This window comes from Coregonus clupeaformis, chromosome 21, assembly GCF_020615455.1.
Source record: "Coregonus clupeaformis isolate EN_2021a chromosome 21, ASM2061545v1, whole genome shotgun sequence".
In the NCBI taxonomy this organism is placed as follows: Eukaryota; Metazoa; Chordata; class Actinopteri; order Salmoniformes; family Salmonidae; genus Coregonus; species Coregonus clupeaformis.
The window spans coordinates 21,974,288-21,998,784 of NC_059212.1; the positions used below are offsets into that span (position 1 = coordinate 21,974,288).

A 24,497-nucleotide genomic window follows, 5' to 3' on the forward strand; every position below is an offset into this window, starting at 1 on the left:
TATGGGGTAAACAAAACATAAAGTCAAAAATACAACAGAAAATATATATACAGTGTGTGCAAATGTAGCAAGTTATAGAGGTAAGGCAATTTAATAGGCCATAGTGCAAAATAATTACAATTTAGTATTAACACTGGAGTGATAGATGTGCAGAAGATGATGTGCAAATAGAGATACTGGGGTGCAAATGAGCAAAATAAATAACAATATGGGGATGAGGTAGTTGGGTGGGCTAATTTCAGATGGGCTGTGTACAGGTGCAGTGATCGGTAAGGTGCTCTGACAACTGATGCTTAAGGTTAGTGAGGGAGATAAGAGTCTCCAGCTTCAGAGATTTTTGCAGTTCGTTCCAGTCATTGGCAGCAGAGAACTGGAAGGAATGGCGGAGTCAAAAGCCTTGGCCAGGTCAATGAAGACGGCTGCACAGTACGATCACGGTTATTATATCGTTTAGGACCTTGAGCTTGGCACCCAGGACGACTGACCGAACTGATAACGTTCGCCCCAACTCAACTCTCACAGCACAACATATGTCATACATTTTGGACACCAGGTGTGTCCCTGTAGCCTCTCCCCTGGAACTCCTGTGCACGAGATATGCAGGTTGCGGTTACCAGGCTTATAGTAGTGCAGGGGGTTTCATTTGCTGAGCAGTGAAGAAAGTAGAGGAAGAGGGTTCAAGGGGGAGGGATCCTGTGAGGATCCGTGTGAGTAGTGGATCTGTGCCAGCACAGAGGGATAGGCCAAGGGGTGATATATGCTTCAGTAAGATTGGCTTCTTAGCATTCATAGCGCAGGAGGTTGGTGGCACCTTAATTGGGGAGAACGGGCTTGTGGTAATGGCTGGAGCAGAATTAGTGGAATGGTATCAAATACATCAAACACATGGTTTCCATGTGTTTGATGCCATTCCATTTGCTCCATTCCAGACATTATTATGAGGCGTCCACCCCTCAGCTGCCTCCACTGGTTTATAGCAATGGTTATCAACTGTACTGCAGGGATAAAACATAAGTCCCAGAAAATAGAGGTTGTGGTGTCAGCTGCAGAGAAGTATTTGGGGATACTAGACTTGACAGCAAAGGAATTGCAGGGTGTGTTGAGTGGTGGGGTCACTTCCTTCCAGGCCATTGGCCTGGTGTAGGACCAGATAGGGTTAGTAGTAGTGGAATAGGGGTGTGTTATAATGAGTGTAGTATTATATTGGTAGAGACATTTAACGTTTTTTTCCACTTTCCCCTTTTTTCTTAGCTCAAAGTATAATGGGTTTATACCCCAGTCCAGTTGGTGACGGAATTTCAACATACTGTATATTGGATGCCAACTGCCGTAAAACATCAAGTAAGAAAAAGAAGAAGACCTGTGCAAGAGGACGGACTGCGCATTACCACCATCTGCTGTGCTTGACCAGTAATGCAACTGAATATGGACGGAAATCGATGACAGAGGCGGCCAGTTCAAGTGGAGCGGCGGCAAAACAACAACAGATGGTGAACAACTTCTACAAGTTACATTGCACTGGAGGTTAGTATTGTATTATAATAGGATTTTTGTACACATCTAACTATGTTAGTGGTTAAGGTTGTCGTGGGAGGTTTGCTGTTTCTATATAGTATGTGGATGTGTTGTTAGCATGGCTACAGTAGCTAGCTAGCTAACGTTAGTTGCATAGTTTTGAACACTTAAAAAAAATGTTAACACATGTCTTTAACATTCGGATGAGGTGTAGGTTGTTGGTAAGTTGCCGGGCTACATTAGTTATATATGCTATCTTGAAAAACCTTATCATATGATAACGTTAGTAGCTAACGTCTTAACCATAAACGGACAAGCTGACGTTTAGCTACATTAGAACCAGATGGAACAATAAGACATTTTTGCTAGAACAGTGCAGTAGAACATTTTGCCATATCAACACCCAGCCACTGTGTTTGGTCAACTGAAGGATGTGACTGTAGAAATGTAACCACTGAAATTGTGCATGAATGAGACTGTAGCTATTTATTTTGATATTCTAGGTGATGGCGGATGGAGAGCTGTGTCTGATAGATAAGAGCATATCAAGGTAATCACTCCTTCATCTTCCAGTAAAATCTTCACCTGGAACTTCTGTATGAAATAATCAATGGAATTCTCTCATAATTGTCACCCTCTGTGTAGTTTGCTGGAGGTCCCATTGACTGCCAATGTCACATCCCTGAATCTGCATTGTAATCGTATACTGAAAGTAGAGGGCTTGACCACTGCTTGGCATCTCCGACACTTGGATCTGTCATCCAATCATATCTCTTGCATCGAGGGTCTCAACTCTCTAGCCTCACTGAGAACCTTGAACTTGTCCTGCAACTTGATCACTAAGGTCGAAGGTGAGCCCTGGTCAAAGTCAGAAAAGTGTTATTCAGTTCAAATGTTTGTTTTTGTCACACATGTTGTAATTGGCCCACACTGCTGTTTTTGCGTGTAAGATGTTAATTTCCCCTTTTCAGGACTGAATGGACTTGTTAACCTGATAAGATTAAACCTGTCCTATAATCAGATAAGTGACCTCACAGGTAAGTTTCAGTTTATACGTAAATGCACAGTGTGCAGCCTATTGACCACAACACTCATGACCAGGGATGGGCAACACTGTCCCAGAATTGCCCATCCCTGCTCATGATGATCACACATGGCCAAGTTTTCCATAACAGAAACGTATATTTACTATCACATGAGGGTGATACTCTTTGGTTGTAACACTTTGGTTCATGTCCCCAGGTTTGCTGTACCTTCATGGGGCGGAGTACAAATTGAGACACCTCCATCTCCATAGCAACCGCTTGGACAGCGTCAACCAGCTGCTGCAGTGCATGCTGGGACTGGAGAATCTGAGCGATGTCACCCTAAGCGTGGAGGGAGCAGGCAATTCAGTCTGCAGCTTACCAGGTGAGTGGTGATAAAAATGGAGTGATGTTGCAGTGCTATTTGAGCAACACAGTTCCTGGGTAGCCATAGTAAACCTCCATTCTGAGTGAAAATGCAAAAAGTATGTCCATGAAAAACCAAAATGTTGCAATTTCTTGAGATTTAGCCAGAGATACAGTGTCTTCAGAAAATACTCACACCCTTTTACTTTTTCCACATTTTGTTGTGTTACAGCCTGAATTTAAAATTGATTAAATTGAGGTTTTATGGCACTGAACTACACACAATACCCCATAATGTCAAAGTGGAATTTTGTCTTTAGAATTTTTTTGAAATTAATATAAAATGGAAAGATGAAATGTCTTGAGTCAATAAGTATTCAACCCACTTTGTTATGGCAAGCCTCCCAAGTGGGTTCCCGAGTGGCGCAGCTGTCTAAGGCACTGCATCTCAGTGCTAGAGGTGTCACTGCAGACCCTAGTTCGATTCCAGGCTGTATCACAACCCGGCCGTGATTGGGAGTCCCATAGGGTGGCGCACAATTGGCCCAGCGTCGTCCGGGTTTGGCTTGGGTAGGCCATCATTGTAAATAAGAACAAATTCTTAACTGACTTGCCTAGTTAAATAAAGGTTAATTAAAAAAGCATAAATAAGTTCAGAAGCAAAAATGTGCTTAACAAAATTCATAATAAGTTGCATGGACTCATTCCCTGTTCAATAATAGTGGTTTACATGATTTGTGAATGACTACCCCATTTCTGTACCCCACACGTACAATTATCTGTAAGGTCCCTCAATCAAGTAGTGAATTTGAAGCACAGATTCCAACAGAAAGACCAGAGAGGTTTTTCAATGCCTCGCAAAGAAGGGCATCGATTAGTAGATGTGTGAAAATACAAAAAGCAGACTATGAATATCCCTTTGAACATGGTGAAGTTATTTAATTAGGCTTTGGATGGTGTATCAATACACCCAGTCACTACAAAGATACAGGCGTCCTTCCTAACTCAGTTGCTGGAGATGAAGGAAACTGCACAGCATCAGTCAGATGTCAATGGTGATTTTAAAACAGTTACAGTTTAAAGGGATACTTCGGGATGCTAGCAGATACCCGTAGATTTCCAGTCATTGCACTAACGCTAGTTAGCATTGGCTCGCAAAACTACTTCTAACCTCCTTCATACTGGACACAGACATAAAAATATAATTGCCAAAATCCTGAAATATCCCTTTAATGGTTGTGATATGAGAACTGAGGATGGATCAACAGCATTGTAGTTACTCCACAATACTAACCTAAATGACAGAGTGAAAAGTAGGAAGCCTATACAGAATACAAATATTCCAAAATATCCATCCTGTTTGCAACAAAGCACTAAAGTAATACTGCAAAAAAAAAGTAACTTTTTGTCCTGAATACAAGGTGTTATGTTTGGGGCAAATCCAACGCAACACCTCACTGAGTACCACTCTTCATATTTTCAAGCATGGTAGGGGCTGCATCATGTTATGGGTATGCTTGTCATCGGCAAGGACTAGGGAGTTTTTTTGGGGGGGGATAAAAATAAACAGAATACAGCTATAAGCATAGGCAAAATCCTAGAGGAAAACCTGGTTCAGTCTGCTTTCCAAAAGACACTAGGAGATGAATTCACCTTTCAGCAGGACCATAACCTAAAACACAACACAGGAGTTGCTTTACCAACACGACATTGAATATTCCTGAGTGGCCTAGTTACAGTTTTGACTTAAATCGGCTTGAAAATCTACGGCAAGACTTGAAAATTGCTGTCTAGCAATGATCAACATTCACCTTGACAGAGCTTGAAGAATTTAAAAATAATAATTGGCAAATATTGTGCAATCAAGGTGTGAAAAGCTCTCAGACTTACCCAAAAAGACTCACAGCTGTAATCGCAGCCAAAGATGCTTCTACAAAGTATTGACTCGGGTGTGAATACTTATGTAATATTTCATTTTAATATATTAGAAAACATTTACAAAAACATGTTTTCACTTTGTCATTATGGGGTGATGGGTGAAATGTGGAATAAGTCAAGGGGTATGAATACTTTCTGAAGGCACTGTATATCATGTAAAGTAAGTATTTTGGTCATCTATTTGGCATATTCAAACTCAATGACTCCTGTGTTCCCTGCTGCAGGTTACAGAGAGATGGTGCTCCAGTCCTTACCCCAGGTCTCCAGCCTGGATGGGGTGGACCGGCTGGGGAACCCTGTTCCTCTGGGGGAGGACAGCCCCGTCGACATCCCCGGCCTGGAGGATTACGTGGACTTCTTGCTCTCCTCAGACACCAGCGCCAACGAACTAGTAACATTCAGAAAAACATTCATTAATCACAACCAAATAATATGCTATATAAAGCATGCCAAAAGGGTTATACCACATCTTAAAAGCACCAGATGTAAGGAGTGTTTATATCACCCTATGTCAGTGATGGACAACCCCTTTTGTAGGCCCACGGATCCATTTCCCCGGATCCATTTTTTTCAGAAGGTGCATTTTCGGGGGGCGTGGGCCAACAACATTTTGGTTAGGGCCCCCAAAACGCCTCTGACTGCATCTGTGGGATGTTCGTACCCAGATGATTTCAGATCAAAGTTCCACGTCCCTGCTCTATGTAGTATGACTTTACTTAGATGCTTGACAAGTAATTTATAAGCAGTGTATATGAATACTTTATGTAATTTGTAGTAGTTTATTTAAGTGTGGTCACTTTGAACTGTTTGTCTCTACCTGGCACATGGCATGTTTCTCTGGATGTATTATTACATATTACACCTATTGAATGTTGTAGAACTAATATCTCAACATAAGATGTCCACACAGGCCAGGGTTGACGGCTCTCTCACCACTCCCCGTATTGACGAGGTGCTGAACCAGTTCCGCCAGCGGGCAGGGGGTCCAGTGGGGGCCCCAGAACCAGTCAGACGGACCCAGGCGCCCCAGATTTCACAGCCAAGTTGGGCTACAGCGGGCAGCTATAGTACAGCAGCAGACCCATACAATGAGCAGCGCATCCAGAAACTGGAGCACCAGGTGTCCCGGCTGTTCCAACAGGTGAGACTGGATGGAACGGTCTAAAGACATCTGACTGATGCTGATCAGCACTTGTGTGAAGACTGTTGCTGTATACTCATCATACACATCACATACACTGAGTGTACAAAACATGACAGACTGACCAGGTGAATCCAGATGAAAGCTATGATCCCTTATTGATGTCACCTGTTAAATCCACTTCAATCAGTGTATATAAAGGGGAGGAGACAGGTTAGAGAAGGATTTTAAAGCCTTGAGACAATTGGGACATGGATTGTGTATGTGTGCCATTTGAGGGTGAATGGGCAAGACAAAAGATTGAAGTGCCTTTGAACAGGGTATGGTAGTAGGTGCCAGGCACACCGGATTGAGTGTGTCAAGAACTGCAACGCTGCTGGGTTTTTCACGCTCAACAGTTTCCCATGTTTATCTAGAATGGTCCACCACCCAAAGGACATCCAACCAACTTGACACAACTGTGGGAAGCATTGTAATCAACATGGGCCAGCATCCCTGTGGAAAACTTTCGACACCTTGTAGAGTCCATGCCCCGACGAATTGAGGCTGTTCTGGGGGCAAAAGGGGGTGCAACTCAATATTAGGAAGGTATTCTTAATGTTTTGTACACTCAGTGTATAATTAAGCAATAAGGCCCGAGGGGGTGTGGTATATGGCCAATATACCACGGCTAAGGACTGTTCTTATGCACGAAGCAACACAGAGTGCCTAGATACAGCCCTTAGCCGTGGTATATAAATGTTTTGTCATACCCGTGGTATAACGTTCTGATATACCACGGCTTTCAGCCAATCAGCATTCAGGGCACCAACCACCCAGTTTATAACACATCACGCATACAATTAATTTCGGCCCAGTTTTATAGTAGTACTATACTATAGAGTGGTGTAGTGCTCTCTACACTGGAGAGCACTTTAGTTGTATACTACAAAGTAGTATTGTAGTATTGCATATGGTTTGTCCACCTGCATCACTGATGAAGCTCCTAACCTGGTCGCCAGACTCCTGCAGGGGAGGTCTCCAGCAGCTCCACCCCCTTTGTGAGGGTACGGAGGCCCAAGAGGGACATAGACAACACGTCAGAGAGTGAGTGTGACAGCGGGAAGGAGAACCGGGGGCGTCGCTCCAGGATCCCAACTCAGCACAGGGGTAGCAACAGTACTGCAGTGAAGAGGACCATCAAGCAGTCCACCAAGGCCAAACAACCAGACAGGTAACAGGCTGGTAACAGACACTGCCTCTCTGCTGGCAAGTTTAGTTCATCTTATTTGACAATTTTACACCTGTCATGATCTCCACACATGACACAGTGACATTGACACTGTGGTTATGCTTCACCAGATTCTATATATTTTTTTTATTTTTTTTTTGTGGGTATTTTCTCCCCTTTTTCTCCCCAATTTCGTGGTATCCAATTGGTAGTAGTTACAGTCCCTGTCCCATCGCTGCAACCCCCGTACGGACACGGGAGAGGCGAAGGTCGAGAGTCGTGCGTCCTCCGAAACACAACCAACCAAGCCGCACTGCTTCTTGACACAGTGCCCGCTTAACCCAGAAGCCAGCCGCACCAAAGTGTCGGAGGAAACACCGAGTCAGCATGCACTGCGCCCAGCCAGCCACAGGGGTCGCTAGAGCGCGATGGGACAAGGACATCCCTGCCGGCCAAACCCTCCCCTACCCTGGATGACGCTGGGCCAATTGTGCGCCGCCCCATGGGTCTCCCGGTTGCGGCCGGCTACGACAGAGTCTGGACTCGAACCAGGATCTCTAGAGGCAAAGCTAGCACTGCGATGCAGTGCCTTAGACCACTGCGCCACTCGGGAGGCCCTTCACCAGATTCTTATCATACATGCTCAGTTTGAGTTATTTTGTTTTAGTGAAGTAACTGTAACCTAATCAATCATAGTTAACACATTTTCATACTCATTCTGAAACCTATGAAGCGTGACCCTTATTGAGACTGCTTTACTTGACTTGTATGTGCAGTGATCAAGAGAGAAGCAAAGGGAAAGGTTCAAAGTGTTCAGTTGTCCCTGGGAGGAAGCCAGGCGTCCATCAGCCCTTTGGGGGTGCCGACTCAGTAGGACCAGTCAGGAAGACCCCCAGCAGCACCAAACAAGCAGTGGAGGAGACCTATAGGGTATGGACCATAGAACACAGTTCTCATATACAGTATTTGTGTACATCAGTGATGTAGTGGTAAAAAAAGAATTGGTGGGTAAACGCTGATAACCGTTGGCGGTGAGTAAAGTAATGCTCCCTATACTTTAATGCAGGGTTCCCTAACTGGCGGCTTTTATTTTGGCCCCTAAGTTTTCTGAGCATTTTTATTTTTATTTTTTATTGTTGGACATAAGACTGTAAAAACACCAGGAAATCCACTCCAAGTGATTTTAATTTAAGAAATCTGTTCCCAAGTATTCCCACGCATAATAGAGACACCTGGGTTTGAAATGATTATGTTTTAGTCCAAAATTATCTGTTTGGGCTTCTTGCGATAATTTTGCAGTCTACAAATCATTTGTTATCGTGTTCCGGCCCCCCGAACATCCGCTCAAGAAAAAATCGTCCCTCGGCTGAATGTAGTTGATGATCTCTGCTTTAATGCATTTTTCCGCAAGGGTTGGTAAATGCTCGCACAATAAAAAAGGTGCGTAAACAGCGTTTACCCTCCTCTACACTACTGCTGTACATATATCATCAATGAACTTAACTAGTTTGGCCGTCATATCATGCATAGATTCCCTGTCTAGTTGAATATATCAACTTAGTGATTTTGTAAACTACTACTAATACTATGAAAGTGCATGTATAATTAGTGCATCACCATGAACTTGGTGTGTGTGTGTGTTTGCGTGCCTGTGTGTGTGCTCTCCCTAGGCGATCGTGGAGGAACGTGATCAGGAGAGAGAAAGGCGGTGGAAGGCTGAGCAGGCTGTGAGGAAGCTGACCGAGCAGATGAAGACTTTGCAGACCCAGGCCAGCCAGGAGAAAGACCTGCAGAGCATGGCCCTGCACACCACCGACAGGTTAGAGCAGTTTACTGTATACAAACACAGAAATTCCATGTGCTCATGTCAAAAACAAGTTTCAATCTCTGCTAATTTCCGACACCCACTTTACTTCCGTTATCTCATGCTTGCTTGCTGTAGGTTTAATATAAGCTAAAGTAGGACCTGTCTCACTCCCCTGTCTCCCTTTCTTTCTTCCTTCTACCTGTTTCTCTCTTTCCACCTCCCAGACTGAAGGAGCTGTTGTTGAAGGAGCGTTCGGAGCGCTCTGGTCTGCAGGCTCGCGTGGAGGAGCTGGAGGAGAGGTGTCAGAGCTCCGCGCTGCAGCTGGAGCAGGTCCTGCAGCGGGAGGAGCAACACAAGAGGGCGCTGCGCAGCCTGGAGGACAGCACGTCCCATAGTGAAGCACAGAGGGCCCGCCAGCAGGCTGAGGAGGTAGAGAGATACTGCTGTTTCATAACCGTTGATACTTCCTGGATATATTATAGTTATAGTAGAGCTTCCATAGGTAGCACTGGGACAAAACATTGTAACGTGGTCAGGAAAAACGCCACGCCCTTGTGCTGAAATATAGTAATATTACCTGGACTGAGTAGGGTTTGACCTTTTGATGACCTTTCAGATGAAGAGGAGCCAGGAGCTGGAGAACAAGGCGTTGGCCCTGATGAGAGAGCTTGATATCCAGAGAGCCTCGCTGCGACAGCATAAAGACAAACTACGGCAGCTCCACGAACTGCTGGCCTCCAGGGAACAAGTACACAGGTAGACTACAGCACCCTTTTTTATAGCACAGTTCCATCATTAGGGCACACAATGGAAAACTAGTGTTTCTTCTTGGTCCAGAAAATAGTTCCACTGTTTCACTCAGTTTCAAAACATTTTCTCCCTATTGAACATGACCCAGATCTCATTAATTCAGTCAGTCAGTGAGTGTCTAACGGTGTCGTCCTGTTTCACAGGAAGGAGCTGGAGGGTCGGCTGGTGCCGGGCGGGGCAGAGTTCCGGGAGGTGGTGGCCAGGGATGTGGCTGGTGTGGAGCAGAGACATGCACAGAGCATGGCTAGGTTGGAGGACAGATTGGCCCAGGCCACACAGCAGTACACTGCCCTGGAGGACGAGTTCCGCATGGCCCTCACCATCGAGGCTGCTCGCTTCACTGAGGTCTGAACACTAGAGAACGTCAACTAAAACCGTTTATTGTGTAACTTCCACTAGCATAAAAAGATAGCTGATGCAAGCACACCTTTGAACCTTTTTCTAGTTATTTATGTAGTTAGTGTGTTCATTGTGATAGTGTTCACACTTTGGTCTTCATTAGGGATTAAATGTCCCCTTCATCGCTAACTCAATTCTGAAACTTTGACCTTCTACTAAATGAGCTCGAAAGAAATCACATATTGCTGGTCAGATTGAGACAAATACGGACTGCACAGTAGTGGACTTTCATAAACATTATGAATAAAGACAATAGGACTAAAGAGAGACTTTGACTGATGAAATTGATGATCAGATTAATATGATACTTTTTGATAGGAAGAACTAACAAGGTTTCTGCCTGTGTCCCTCCCTATGTAGGTGGAGCAGGGTTGTGACCGGCTGAGTGTGGAGCTGTCGGAGGTGAAGGCTGCCCTGTCTCAGACCCAACAGAGAGAGAGACAGGCGGGGGGTCTGGTGCAGGAGCTCACCGCCATGGTCAAGGAGCAGAAGAGCCGCATCACAGAGCTCAGCAAAGCCAAGCGAGACGCCGTCACTGAGCTCAAAGTACAACACACAACACCACAGGGCTCTTTGGCATTTTGCTTATAGCTATCAAATTATTTAGGATCTGCAACACCTGGTAGTGATGGGGGAAAACATTTATATAGATACATAACGCAATATTATTTTTGGATGATATTATATAAATACATTGACTCCAAGTATACATTTGTAAAAATAATATATATATAGATATATATATATATATCTATATATATAAGAAGTTTACATACAGTTAGGTTGGAGTCATTAAAACTCGTTTTTCAACCACTCCACAAATTTCTTGTTAACAAACTATAGTTTTGGCAAGTCGGTTAGGACATCTACTTTGTGCATGACACAAGTAATTTTTCCAACAATTGTTTACAGACAGATTATTTCACTTATAATTCACTGTATCACAATTCCAGTGGGTCATAAGTTTACATACACTAAGTTGAATGTGCCTTTAAATAGCTTGGAAAATTCCAGAAAATTATGTCATGGCTTTAGAAGCTTCTGATAGGCTAATTGACATCATTTGAGTCATTGGAGGTGTACCTGTGGATATATTTCAAGGCCTACCTTCAAACTCAGTGCCTCTTTGCTTGACATCATGGGAAAATCAAAAGAAATCAGCCAAGACCTCAGAAAAGAAATTGTAGACCTCCACAAGTCTGGTTCATCCTTGGGAGCAATTTCCAAACGCCTGAAGGTACCACGTTCATCTGTACAAACAATAGTACGCAAGTATAAACACCATGGGACCACGCAGCCGTCATATCGCTCAGGAAGGAAACGCGTTCTTTCTCTTAGAGATGAACTTACTTTGGTGCGAAAAGTGCAAATCAATCCCAGAACAACAGCAAAGGACTTTTTGGAGAAATGTCCTCTGGTCTGATAAAACAAAAATAGAACTGTTTGGCCATAATGACCATTGTTATGTTTGGAGGAAAAAGGGGAAGCTTGCAAGCCGAAGAACACCATCCCAAGCGTGAAACACGGGGGTGGCAGCATAATGCTGTGGGGGTGTTTTGCTGCAGGAGGGACTGGTGCACTTCACAAAATAGATGGCATCATGAGGAAGGAAAATTGTGTGGATATATTGAAGCAACATCTCAAGATATTAGTCAGGAAGTTAAAGCTTGGTCACAAATGGGTCTTCCAAATGGACAATGACCGCAAGCATACTTCCAAAGTTGTGGCAAAATGGCTTAAGGACAACAAAGTCAAGGTATTGGAGTGGCCATCACAAAGCTCTGACCTCAATCCTATAGAACATTTGTGGGCAGAACTGAAAAAGCGTATACAGTGGGGAAAAAAAGTATTTAGTCAGCCACCAATTGTGCAAGTTCTCCCACTTAAAAAGATGAGAGAGGCCTGTAATTTTCATCATAGGTACACGTCAACTATGACAGACAAATTGAGAAAAAAATTTCTCCAGAAAATCACATTTTTTTGAATGAATTTATTTGGAAAATCACATTGTAGGATTTTTAATGAATTTACTGAAATACTTATGTCATGCAATAAAATGCAAATTAATTACTTAAAAATCATACAATGTGATTTTCTGGATTTTTGTTTTAGATTCCGTCTCTCACAGTTGAAGTGTACCTATGATAAAAAATTACAGACCTCTGCATGCTTTGTAAGTAGGAAAACCTGCAAAATCGGCAGTGTATCAAATACATTTACATTTTAGTCATTTAGCAGACGCTCTTATCCAGAGCGACTTACAGATAGTGAGTGCATACATCATTTTTTTTTTTTTACTTGTTCTCCCCACTGTATATACAGTTGAAGTCGGAAGTTTACATACACCTTAGAAAAATACATTTAAACTCAGTTTTTCACAATTCCCAGGCCCATTATCAGCAACCATCAGTCCTGTGTTCCAATGGCACGTTGTGTTTGCTAATCCAAGTTTATCATTTTAAAAGGCTAATTGATCATTAGAAACCCTTTTGCAATTATGTTAGCACAGCTGAAAACTGTTGTGCTGATTTAAAGAAGCAATAAAACTGGCCTTCTTGAGACTAGTTGAGTATCTGGAGCACCAACAATTGTGAGTTCGATTACAGACTCAAAATGGCCAGAAACAAATAACTTTCTTCTGAAACTCGTCAGTCTATTCTTGTTCTGAGAAATGAAGGCTATTCTTTGCGAGAAATTGCCAAGAAACTGAAGATCTCGTACAACGCTGTGTACTACTCCCTTCACAGAACAGCGCAAACTGGCTCTAACCAGAATAGAAAGAGGAGTGGGAGGCCCCGGTGCACAACTGAGCAAGAGGACAAATAAATTAGAGTGTCTAGTTTGAGAAACAGGCGCCTCAAAGGTCCTCAACTGGCAGCTTCATTAAATAGTACCCGCAAAACACCAGTCTCAACGTCAACAGTGTAGAGGCGACTCCGGGATGCTGACCTTCTAGGCAGAGTTGCAAAGAAAAAGCCATATCGCAGACTGCCCATCTTAATCTTTTATTTTTATTGGCCAGTCTGAGATATGGACAATTTATTTTCTTAGGTGCTAAGATAAGGGGTTAGGGGCTGATTGTTTCCGTGGTGTGTCTGTCCCGTCAGAGCCGCGTGCGGTCTCTGGAGGCGGGGGCAGAGGAGGACAGGCGTCTGCAGCTGCAACTGGAGCTGGTGAAGAAGGACAAGGCCAGGCTGCTGTCCCAGCTCACTGCACAGGAGTCGGTTATAGACGGCCTCAGAGTTGAGAGGAGGATCTGGGGACAGGAGCTGGCTCAACAAGGTATGCTAACACCTTTGAAATAGAAGGACTTAGTTACTATTATTTAAGCAATAAGGCACGAGGGGGTGTGCTATAAGGCCAATATACCACGGCTCAGGGCTATTCTTAAGCATGACGCAACGTGGAGTGCCTGGATACAGCCCTTAGCCTTGGTATATTGGCCATATACCACAAACCCCTGAGGTGCCTTATTGCTATTATAAACTGGTTACAAACATAATTAGAAGAGTAAAAATTAAAGTTTTGTCATACCTGTGGTATACGGTCTCATATACCACAGCTTTCAGCCAATCACCATTCAGGGCTCGAACCACCCAGATTATAACGGTAATTATATTTCTGTGGTACACTATATATACAGACACCCCTTCAAATTATTGTATTTGGATATTTCAGCCACACCTATTGCAAAAAATTAGTTAAAAAATCAAGCACACAGCCATGCAATCTCCATAGACAAACATTGGCAGTAGAATGGCCTTACTGAAGAGCTCAGTCACTTTCAACGTGGCAGCGTTATAGGATGCCACCTTTCCAACAAGTCAGTTTGTAACATTTCTGCCCTGCTAGAGCTACCCCGGTCAACTGTAAGTGCTGTTATTGTGAAGTGGAAACGTCTAGGAGCAACAACGGCTCAGCCACGAAGTGGTAGTCCACACAAGCGCACAGAACGGGACCACCGAGTGCTGAAGCGCGTAAAAATTGACTGTCCTCAGTTGCAACACTCACTACCTAGTTCCAAACTGCCTCTGGAAGTAACGTCAGCACAAGAACTGTTAGTCGGGAGCTTCATGAAATGGGTTTCCATGGCCGAGCAGCGGCACACAAGCCTAAGATCACCATGCGCAATACCAAGCGTCGGCTGGAGTGGTGTAAAGCTCGCCACCATTGGACTCTGGAGCAGTGGAAACGCATTATCTGGAGTGATGAATCACGCTTCACCATCTGGCAGTCCAACGGACAAATCTGGGTTTGGCCAAGAGAACGGTACCTGCCCGGCTGCATAATGCCAACTGTAAAGTTTTGGGGAGGAATAATGGTCTGGTCTATTTCATCATGGTTCGGGCTAGGCCCCTTAGTTCCAGTGAAGGGAAATCTTAACGCTACAGCGTACAATGACATTCTAGACGATTCTGTGCTTCCAACTTTGTGGCAACAGTTTGGGGAAGGACCTTTCTTGTTTCAGCATGACAATAGCAGCAAAGTGGGGACCAACTCCATATTAATGCCCATGATTTTGGAATTAAGTGTTTGATGAGCAGGTGTCCACATACTTTTGGTCATGAAGTGTATACACCCTTTGCAGTGATTTCAATCTCAAATCTAGGCTAAACGGTTGCAGTTTACTTTTTGTAGTTGCTATCCACTTTTCCTTTTCTATTCATTTAAATATATTGGGCTGCAGTAGCCGCATCTTTTTAAGCTATTTTAGTCTGAATATTATGTATTATGTGTGATTTGAATATACCTGGATGAACCTGAAGAAGGCTCACAGCAAAAACATGATATGGATGTTCCTTCTCTAACATGTGATGCTTTACTACCATCTAGTGGCTGTTTGAACACTCCACCAGGTCAATACATACTGAATTCAACATTCACTTGAGTGACCCTTATTGACACTCTTCCTGTGTTTTCCGCTATGGCTGACCCTTCACCCCCACCCCCCAAAACACACACAGGAGCGTCTCTGTCCCAGGACAGGGGTCGTCTGGAGGCGAGGATTGAGGTGCTGGCTGCTGAACTGGAGAGTCAGAAGAAACAGAACGAGCGAGACAACGACGCCCTGAGGATCAAAGTCAAGGTCATCGATGACCAGACAGAGACCATTCGCAAACTCAAAGAGGTACTCAAAACAAATGACCCATGGTCAATAGTGGTGGGCACCGATATGGAAAATCAAGCATTTATCGATATCAGTTGCATTTTTTAAAAATTGTATATATATGTGTGTGTTTTATAAAAACATTGCAACTGTCTGAATGTTCATTTTTCACTTCCAAGGCCAGACAACTGCTTATTGATTGCCCATTGGGCCAGGCGTGAATGTTCTGGGAGCCTAAACCTACCCAACCAGTTACCAGAATACAATGGGATGGCCGTCCATTGTTTATGGTGCATCAGCAGGCAATAATGGAACCCATAATCAGATTATCAATTCTGCATTGATATATAATAACCGATGTTGTAGTCAAGTCATTTTAAAAACTCATTGGTGTCGTTCACTACCTTGATCAGTGCAGTCACTGTGCTGGTACATGGTCAAAAAACGTATTGGAGGGTTTTTTGGAGGGTTTTAAAGATACTGTTGAATTTTGAAAGGATGTGAGCTGGTGGGCTACAGTCTTTACTTGTTAAATTAATCTGGATCAAGGTCTGGTTTAATTACAGCCAATTTAAAGGGGCAATCTGTAGTACAAATAAGAGGGTCACCCGAGCACTGTTTTGGTAAACTGCTGAGGGATGGGCCTGGAGAAATGTAACCACTCTCAAATTCATAGATGGCGATGGATGCGAGGATTGACCATCCATGAGGTCAGAATGATAGTTTTATCCATGTTTTGAGGCTATACAGTGTTTGTTTACAATTACATTGTTTACAAACAATGGAGTAAAACAAGCTTATATTTTAGATTCTGATTGGGTACAACAATTTAACTAAGCTCATGAGGCATTTATTTATAAGTTATATTCTTCAGAGTTAATGAATATATGTACCAAATACAGTGCATTCGGAAAGTATTCAGACCCCTTCCCTTTTTCCACATTTTGTTACGGTACAGCCTTATTCTAAAATTGATTTAAATGTTTTTTCCCTCATCAATCTACACACAATACCCCATAATGACAAAGCGAAAATGTCTTAAAAATAAAAAACTGAAATCACTTATTTAAATAAGTATTCAGACCCTTTGCTATGAGACTTGAAATTGAGCTCCAGTTTCCATTTATCATCTTTGAGATGTTTCTACAACTTGATTGGAGTCCACCTGTGGTAAATTCAATTGATTGATTTGGAAAGGCACACACCTGTCTATATAAGGTCCCACAGTTGGTCACTCTGACAGCGCTTTAGAGTTCCTCTGTGGAGATGGGAGAACCTTCCAGAAGGACAACCATCTCTGCAGCACTCCACCAATCAGGCCTTTATGGTAGAGTGACCAGACGGAAGCCACTCCTCAGTAAAAGGCACATGACAGCCCGCTCTGAGTTTGCCAAAAGGCACCTAAAGGACTCTGACCATGAGAAACAACATTCTCTGGTCTGATTAAACCAAGATTGAACTCTTTGGTCTGAATGCCAAGAGTCACGTCTGGAGGAAACCTGGCACCATCCCTACGGTGAAGCGTGGTGGCAGCATCATGCTGTGGGGATGTTTTTCAGCGGCAGGGACTGGGAGACTAGTCAGAATCGAGGGAATGATGAACAGAGCAAAGTACAGAGAGATCCTTGATGATAACCTGCTCAGGACCTCAGACTGGTGCGAAGGTTCACCTTCCAACAGGACAACGACCCTAAGCACACAGCCAAGACATCGCAGGAGTGGCTTCGGGAAAAGTCTCTGAATATCCTTGAGTGGCCCAGCCAGAGCCCGGACTTGAATCCCATTGAACATCTCTGGAGAGACCTGAAAATAGGTATGCAGCGACGCTCCCCATCCAACCTGACAGAGCTTGAGAGGAATGAGAAACTCGCCAAATACAGGTGTGCCAAGCTTGTAGTGTCATACCTAAGAAGACTTGAGGCTGTAATCACTGCCAAAGGTGCTTCAACAAAGTACTGAGTAAAGGGTCTGAATACTTACAGTGGGGAAAAAAAGTATTTAGTCAGCCACCAATTGTGCAAGTTCTCCCACTTAAAAAGATGAGAGAGGCCTGTAATTTTCATCATAGGTACACGTCAACTATGACAGACAAAATGAGGAAAAAAAATCCAGAAAATCACATTGTAGGATTTTTTATGAATTTATTTGCAAATTATGGTGGAAAATAAGTATTTGGTCAATAACAAAAGTTTCTCAATACTTTGTTATATACCCTTTGTTGGCAATGACACAGGTCAAACGTTTTCTGTAAGTCTTCACAAGGTTTTCACACACTGTTGCTGGTATTTTGGCCCATTCCTCCATGCAGATCTCCTCTAGAGCAGTGATGTTTTGGGGCTGTCGCTGGGCAACACAGACTTTCAACTCCCTCCAAAGATTTTCTATGGGGTTGAGATCTGGAGGATGGCTAGGCCACTCCAGGACCTTGAAATGCTTCTTACGAAGCCACTCCTTCGTTGCCCGGGCGGTGTGTTTGGGATCATTGTCATGCTGAAAGACCCAGCCACGTTTCATCTTCAATGCCCTTGCTGATGGAAGGAGGTTTTCACTCAAAATCTCACGATACATGGCCCCATTCATTCTTTCCTTTACACGGATCAGTCGTCCTGGTCCCTTTGCAGAAAAACAGCCCCAAAGCATGATGTTTCCACCCCCATGCTTCACAGTAGGTATGGTGTTCTTTGGATGCAACTCAGCATTCTTTGTCCTCCAAACACGACGGAGCCTCTTAAAGAAGTTGTTACAGATCTGTGAGAGCCAGAAATCTTGCTTGTTTGTAGGTGACCAAATACTTATTTTCCACCATAATTTGCTAATAAATTCATTAAAAATCCTACAATGTGATTTTCTGGAGAAAAAAAATCTCAATTTGTCTGTCATAGTTGACGTGTACCTATGATGAAAATTACAGGCCTCTCTCATCTTTTTAAGTGGGAGAACTTTCACAATTGGTGGCTGACTAAATAATTTTTCCCCCACTGTATGTAAATGTCATATTTCAGTTTATTTATAATACATTTGCAAAGATTTCTAAAAACCTGTTTTTGCTTTGTCATTATAGGGTATTGTGTGTAGATTGATGAGGAAAAAAACTATTTAATCAATTTTAGAATAAGGCTGTAACGTAACAAAATGTAGAAAAAGTCAAGGGGTCTGAATACTTTCCGAATGCACTGTAAATGTGCCCATTTGGGGATCTGATAGTATTTCTGATTGGCTTAACACACCACCACTAATGAGCGGTGGAGCTTTTCAAAGTAATGTTTTCTTCACCTCAAACCGCAAGCAAACAAAGTCTGTTTTTACATCCGTTGAGAATGACAATAGTTCCTCAATGTATTTGAAAAATCTCTCCCTTTTGATAACCACTCAATGTGAAAGGGAACAATGTCATGCTCTGATCCAGTGGAAACGTCATAAAATAGGCCTACCTGATGAGCTCTTATCCCTTGCGCAAAATAGCCTACAGCTGTGTCTGTCCCGGGCGCTGGAAACACTGAGTGCCCAGAATACTTTATACAATGTTGCACGTTTGCTAGGGTGAGTTTAGGGCTAGACCCAAGTTGATAGTTCATACAATGTTTCATGTTTGTTGCAGACAGGCCATGCATAGCCAATGTGATTCATAGGATATCTATTTTTATCAGGATATTTTCTACCTGCAGGCTGCAATGTTTTTATTTGTTGGCTTTATGTAGGCAATTTTTTATTAACCACATTACTATTATTTTGAGATACGAAGATGTTATTATAAATTAAATGAAACTGTTCCACAAAAATGTGCATATGAAAACTGTAACTGGCACGCCGATCGGTAGAAATTGTAAGATAAATTAGCATTCCACATGAGAAAGGTTGCCCACTCCTCGTGTAGCCTAAAACCGGCAATTTCAGGAGAGTAATGGCAGAATCTGCGGATGGTCGGTCAGGTTAAGGTTTTTCTCTTCTTGTTATCTTAATCTCTTGCTCCCTCTTCAGTCATTTGTGTTTTATTTCATCAAACAGCATCAGACAAGCAAATAGCTGATTTTATTAAAATACACATTTTCACCAATCGATTGGTTGAAAGATTTGTTTGTTGTTGCTGGGGACAGCTCTATAATACAACTATTTTCTGAACAGGTCTGTCTCATAGACACTGGAGCAGCCAGTTAGTGATGCTGCCCTCTGCCGACATTGTAAATGTCTCATGTAGGTGGGTGTGTAAGCATTACCTGTAATTGGACTGTAAGCTTGGCCAATGTTAGTGATGACGTTGGTGTAGACCAGAGTAGTGTCAGTATTGAAGGGTCCCACTGCACTACCTAAACTAGCAGAGAATGCCTCCTTTGGCCTCGCTGTGAACAGAGGGTAGAGACACAGATGTTTTTATATAGAGCACACAACCGAATTATCACGAGGGCTAAAAGTTTCAGAACCATATTGAGCATTGTTTAAAAGATATGAAATCATAAAATGATCCAACTTCTCTAAGCAGAAAAAGAAGTCAACACATTAGCAGAAAATGTCACATGGTAAAAGCTGTGACTATTGCATTAATAATATATATTGTGGTTGGTAGACTGTTTAATTGATATGTTAAATAGTTAGGCTAATAGATTACTAGGCTTTCTCTTCAGCTCTGCTACCTGGCTTTCACTGGCTGTTAGTCTGGACCCTGTGGCTGACAGTTCTGCTGCTTGGGCTAGAGGGTCAAGGAAACATGTAAAGAACTCTGGTTCAGATATGGACCTAATTATTATAACAAATCTTCCTTTCATACATCATATCCATACCTGCATGCTTTGTCTTATGTCTCCTGAGTGGCGCAGTGGTCTAAGGCACTGCATCGCAGTGCTAACTGTGCCACTAGAGATCCTGGTTCGAATCCAGGCTCTGTCGCAGCCGGCCGTGACCGGGAGACTCATGGGCGGCGCACAATTGGCCCAGCGTCGTCCAGGGTAGGGGAGGGAATGGCCGGCAGGGATGTAGCTCAGTTGATAGAGCATGGCGTTTGCAACGCCAGGGTTGTGGGTTCGATTCCCATGGGGGGCCAGTATAAAAAATTAATGTATTCACTAACTGTAAGTCGCTCTGGATAAGAGCGTCTGCTAAATGACTAAAATGTAAAATGTAAATGTCTTCAGCTCCTCCACCTGTCTCTCACTCGGGCTTCTAGAGCTAAAATATATCCATACTGAATGAAACATTAGCAACCCCAGTTGCTGTGAGCTAATACAACAGTTCAAATAAACCCCCTCCCTTTATTACATGCATTCTCTCTCTTCAGCTCGTCCTCCAGTGCTAGAATAAAATGTAAAGAAAATATTCAAATACTGTTGAAATACTTATCAGTGTTGTTGATTTTACATCTAGAAGTAAGAGATGTAGCTGCCTCACTTTACCTGCGTTCTCACTCGTTTTTCCACCTTGTTCTTGTAGAACTGCACCTCATTCTTAGTGACACTCAGCTCCACTCTCTGATCCACCACTTCTCCATTCAGTTCATCCACACGGCTCTCACTGGCTGTCAGGCTGGCCTGCATGTTCCTCAGCTCCTAAAGCTCAGTCCAGATGTCAGGTTGATTGGTCAGCTGTTCAGCATCACTTTCCCAGCTCTCTCCCCCTTCACCTAGACCCTGTTGTGTGATGTCATTCTCTCTGACCCCTCCACTCTCTCCCTGAGCCCATGCCCCAGACAGACAGAACAACACCAGCAGAACTACAGCACCCCTCATTCTGAAACAATGACTCTTCAGAATTAATGTTGTCTATTAGGCACAGGCCCATTCTTTATATACACACTGGTGTTGTTGAACCAATACATGGGAACTTTTAACAGGAGTCATTAAGGGAGCATTTTGACAACTTTGCCAAGGAATATGTGTGATGTATTTGCATTTATTAGGGATCCCCATTAGGTGCTGCCAAGGCAGTAGCTACTCTTTCTGGGGTCCAAACACATTAAAACATTACATATAAAACAAAAGATAAAACAGTACATCATAACATTATTACACCACTACATATCTACAAGACAAAGTGTATAATACCAACATACAACAATATTACAATGTACATGTGTTTAGAGTGTGTGTGTTCTTGTGTGCGTATACATGTCTCTGTACCTTTTTGTGTGTGTTTCTTCACAGTCCCAGCTGTTCCATAAGGTGTATTGTTACCTGTTTTTTTTTCAATCTGATTCTACTGCTTGCATCAGTTACCTGATGTGGAATAGAGTTCCATGTAGTCATGGCTCTATGTAGTACTGTGCGCCTCCCATCATCTGTTCTGGACTTGGGGATTGTGAAGAGACCTCTTGGTGGCATGTCTTGTGGGGTATGCATGGGTGTCCGAGCTGTGGGCTAGTAGTTCAAACAGACACCTCAACTTGTAACAGAACACGGGTTGAGATTATTTCATGCCACGTCTTTCAAACAGGTGGTGTTTCAAGGACGTGGTAAAATCAAACCTGTTACTCCGTTTAAAGTCTCTCCTCCATAAGGGTTGCTTATAGAAAGTAAAAATCAGACCTGGTTCAAACATACGTCAAGTACTTGAGGTGCACTTGATTTCAGAGCTATTGGCATTTCTCTCTTGTCACACACTCTCTCTCCCTACCTCCACCCTCCCTCTCTCTCCCTCAGGGCCTACAAGAGCGTGACGAGCAGGGCCGGAGGCAGCGTGAGGAGAGCCTGCAGGCCCAGAGGCGGCTGCAGCAGCAGCTGGAGGAGGAGTCAGCCGCATCGCAGGACCTGAGAGACACGGTGCAGCAGCTCAGCCTCCGCAAGGAGCAGCTCAAACAACAGCTGGAGGACAAGGAGATGGAGCTGGACGACGTCAAGGCCGCCTTCAGGTAGGTCACGGCACACACACACAGACAAATACACTCACACAACACACTGCACTGAATTAACTTGAGCTCCACATGTTACTCATACATTTCCATAAATCATGCATTGATGTAAATGGGAGATTTGAATGAAAAATGTTGTACAGATGTGGATCTCAAATTGGGATTTTACCCATTATGACTAAATTCTGAGGACCACAATCCAATATGTCTGACTTTGTGTCATCATCCTCAATTCTTTAATTTATGCACATTGTCCCCACTACATTCCTTCATACATACTTCATGTTTACTATTTCTATGTTCTCCCCTGCAGTGTGTCTAATAAGAAGTGGCAGGACAAAGCTGACCTGCTGACCCGGCTGGAGAGCCAGGTGAAACGCATGAAGGAGGGCTTCGACTCTAAAGAGAGCCTGCTGCTGGAGGAGAGAGATAAGGCCTTGCAGGCGCACAAGTATGCTGACTAACACACCTTCAAAAGGACAACATATAGGGCTACCTATCTAATCCAGCTGTGTATCATTATAGTAATATGATTATAATATGGTCATTAGCAGATGCTTTTATCCAAAGTGACCTATGGTAAATACATACATTCATTTCATAATATGTGGCCCATATGGATGAGGGAATGAAACACAGAAGTCTGGTGTTGCAAACACCGAGCTCCAATGACCAACTGAGCCACCGGAACCATATAAGAGATGAGAATATGACAATATAAGACATTGGTTGAAGAGCTGCAAGCCTGCAACAGTGGTCCAGGTCAGAGTAATGACAACAGTGTAACCGTGTTTGTGGTTTCCCCTCCAGAGCGGCGGTAGAGAAGCTACACAGTATGGACGATGCGTTCCGGCGACAGCTGGAGTCGCTACAGGCATCCCATCAGACCGAGCTCCTACGGCTGGCCAATGACAAGCAGAAACAGATTGAACAGGCCAATCAGAAGGTAGCTACAATAATGGTTACCACAGTCACTACACTGACCTGCTCAGTCGCATACTAAGGAATGAATGCTAACTTGGGATCCATGCACATAACTTGAAATTCCTTGCAAATCTCTTAATGCATTATTTATGCAAATGAATCAGATGTATTACAGTGTGTGTGTGTTTTACTCGGGTGTATAATGCATTTGTTATTGAGGTGTGTTAATAGTGGAATGTGTGTGTTATTGACTCAGGTATTTCAGGTGGAAGAGGAGATGCGTCAGCTCCTGGAGGAGACTGAGACTGAGAAGAAAACAATGGAGGAGAAGATGAGACGTCTCACCAGCGTATTGAAAGACTTCTAAGTACAGCTGATGGTGCATAACATCTACATATAGTCACTTTAATACGTCCTGTGTTTCTACTTGGACGTTACACTGATGAGATGACAGCATTTGTTGATGTGAATTATTTGGAAAATGTGAATATTCAATTGATCTGACAGTCAAACTTTTTTGGGGGTGGACAGGTTATGGACTTTTGTGGTTAGGCCAACCGGCCGCCAGAGGGCACTCTTATTCCTTTTACATCGTTTTTCATCTGCGTCTGACTTTAATGTGCCCAGCAGGCTATAGACAAGTTGGTTGTTTAGTAACAAAACCGACACGTGCGCAACTGTGAGGCAAAACAGACGGGGTTGGCTTAGATTGTTGACAACATGTAAAATATATTTAATCTCCAATGGTTATTGAAAAGAGAAATACATTTGCATAACGAGCACTTGTTGTCTCTCAAATACATCGTTACAGTTGTTGGTTAGCTAGCTAACGAATGTTAGCCATATTAGCATTAGCATCAGTCAAAACACCTCAAAACAAGAAATGATATCAAGAACAAGATGAAACTAGCTGAAACGAGTCACTTACAATTCCCCTCATGGCAGTTTCTTGTCATTGTTAGTAGCTATCTGGCCATCCAGAATCACAACTCACAGACTAATGCCCAATTGAAGCGTACGCATCGTTTTCGTCACGTTATCAGCTAACCCATGTACGAGCCGGTCCCCCCGCGACCTGCTCGTACATATAGCATCCTCCATTCAGGCTGCAAAGGTGTCGGTTTCCTCCTTAACTCGATTGGAGGGCCGGCCAGCCCCCCCCAAAAAAAAAGGGGTTGTATCCGTACTGTCTTAATAAAACAAAAATGTTCACCACCATTTTGGGATTTTCTGATAACTTCCGGATGTAACAACATCCAGAAAATGGTGGGGGGAATTATGTTTTGTTATGAGTGTTCCCCGTTTTTGTTTTCTTTATTTTAGGCCGGCGAGTTAAGGAGGAATACAACATCGGGAAGAACTACGCCCTCTAGGGCGCTAGTTTGAAATGTAATACATTTCCATGTGTAAATATTTGAAT

The 24,497-nt window shown here is 43.3% G+C and overlaps 1 protein-coding gene across 2 annotated transcripts; it reads left to right on the forward strand.

Annotated features, from left to right (window-relative positions):
• Window positions 1-1,414: 1,414 nt before the first annotated feature.
• On the forward strand, window positions 1,415-23,930 carry lrrcc1 (leucine rich repeat and coiled-coil centrosomal protein 1). Of its 2 annotated transcripts, none has more exons than XM_041841787.2 (20): window positions 1,415-1,524; window positions 2,019-2,065; window positions 2,161-2,366; window positions 2,487-2,552; window positions 2,758-2,925; window positions 5,069-5,235; window positions 5,755-5,985; window positions 6,987-7,198; window positions 7,972-8,125; window positions 8,866-9,014; window positions 9,227-9,431; window positions 9,619-9,758; window positions 9,956-10,157; window positions 10,572-10,757; window positions 13,319-13,493; window positions 15,176-15,339; window positions 21,945-22,153; window positions 22,467-22,604; window positions 22,964-23,099; window positions 23,334-23,930. In XM_041841787.2, the coding sequence occupies exons 2-20, from the start codon at window positions 2,022-2,024 to the stop codon at window positions 23,442-23,444; spliced, it is 3,063 nt and encodes a 1,020-aa protein (XP_041697721.1). In that variant the 5' UTR covers window positions 1,415-1,524; window positions 2,019-2,021; the 3' UTR covers window positions 23,445-23,930. The 2 variants fall into 2 exon arrangements, with proteins under 2 accessions (XP_041697721.1, XP_041697722.1); XM_041841788.1 differs by having other exon boundaries at window positions 22,467-22,524; window positions 23,334-23,425.
• The last annotated feature ends 567 nt before the right edge of the window (window positions 23,931-24,497 follow it).

What these genes read in the sequence shown, in the direction of transcription:
- lrrcc1 (XM_041841787.2), top strand. Translation starts at nt 2,022, where the DNA reads ATGGCGGATGGAGAGCTGTGTCTGATAGATAAGAGCATATCAAG. An exon ending in ATAGATAAGAGCATATCAAG is followed by an intron (nt 2,066 to 2,160) that starts GTAATCACTCCT and finishes CCCTCTGTGTAG; the next exon opens with TTTGCTGGAGGTCCCATTGA. An exon ending in AGGCTGCTCGCTTCACTGAG is followed by an intron (nt 10,158 to 10,571) that starts GTCTGAACACTA and finishes CTCCCTATGTAG; the next exon opens with GTGGAGCAGGGTTGTGACCG.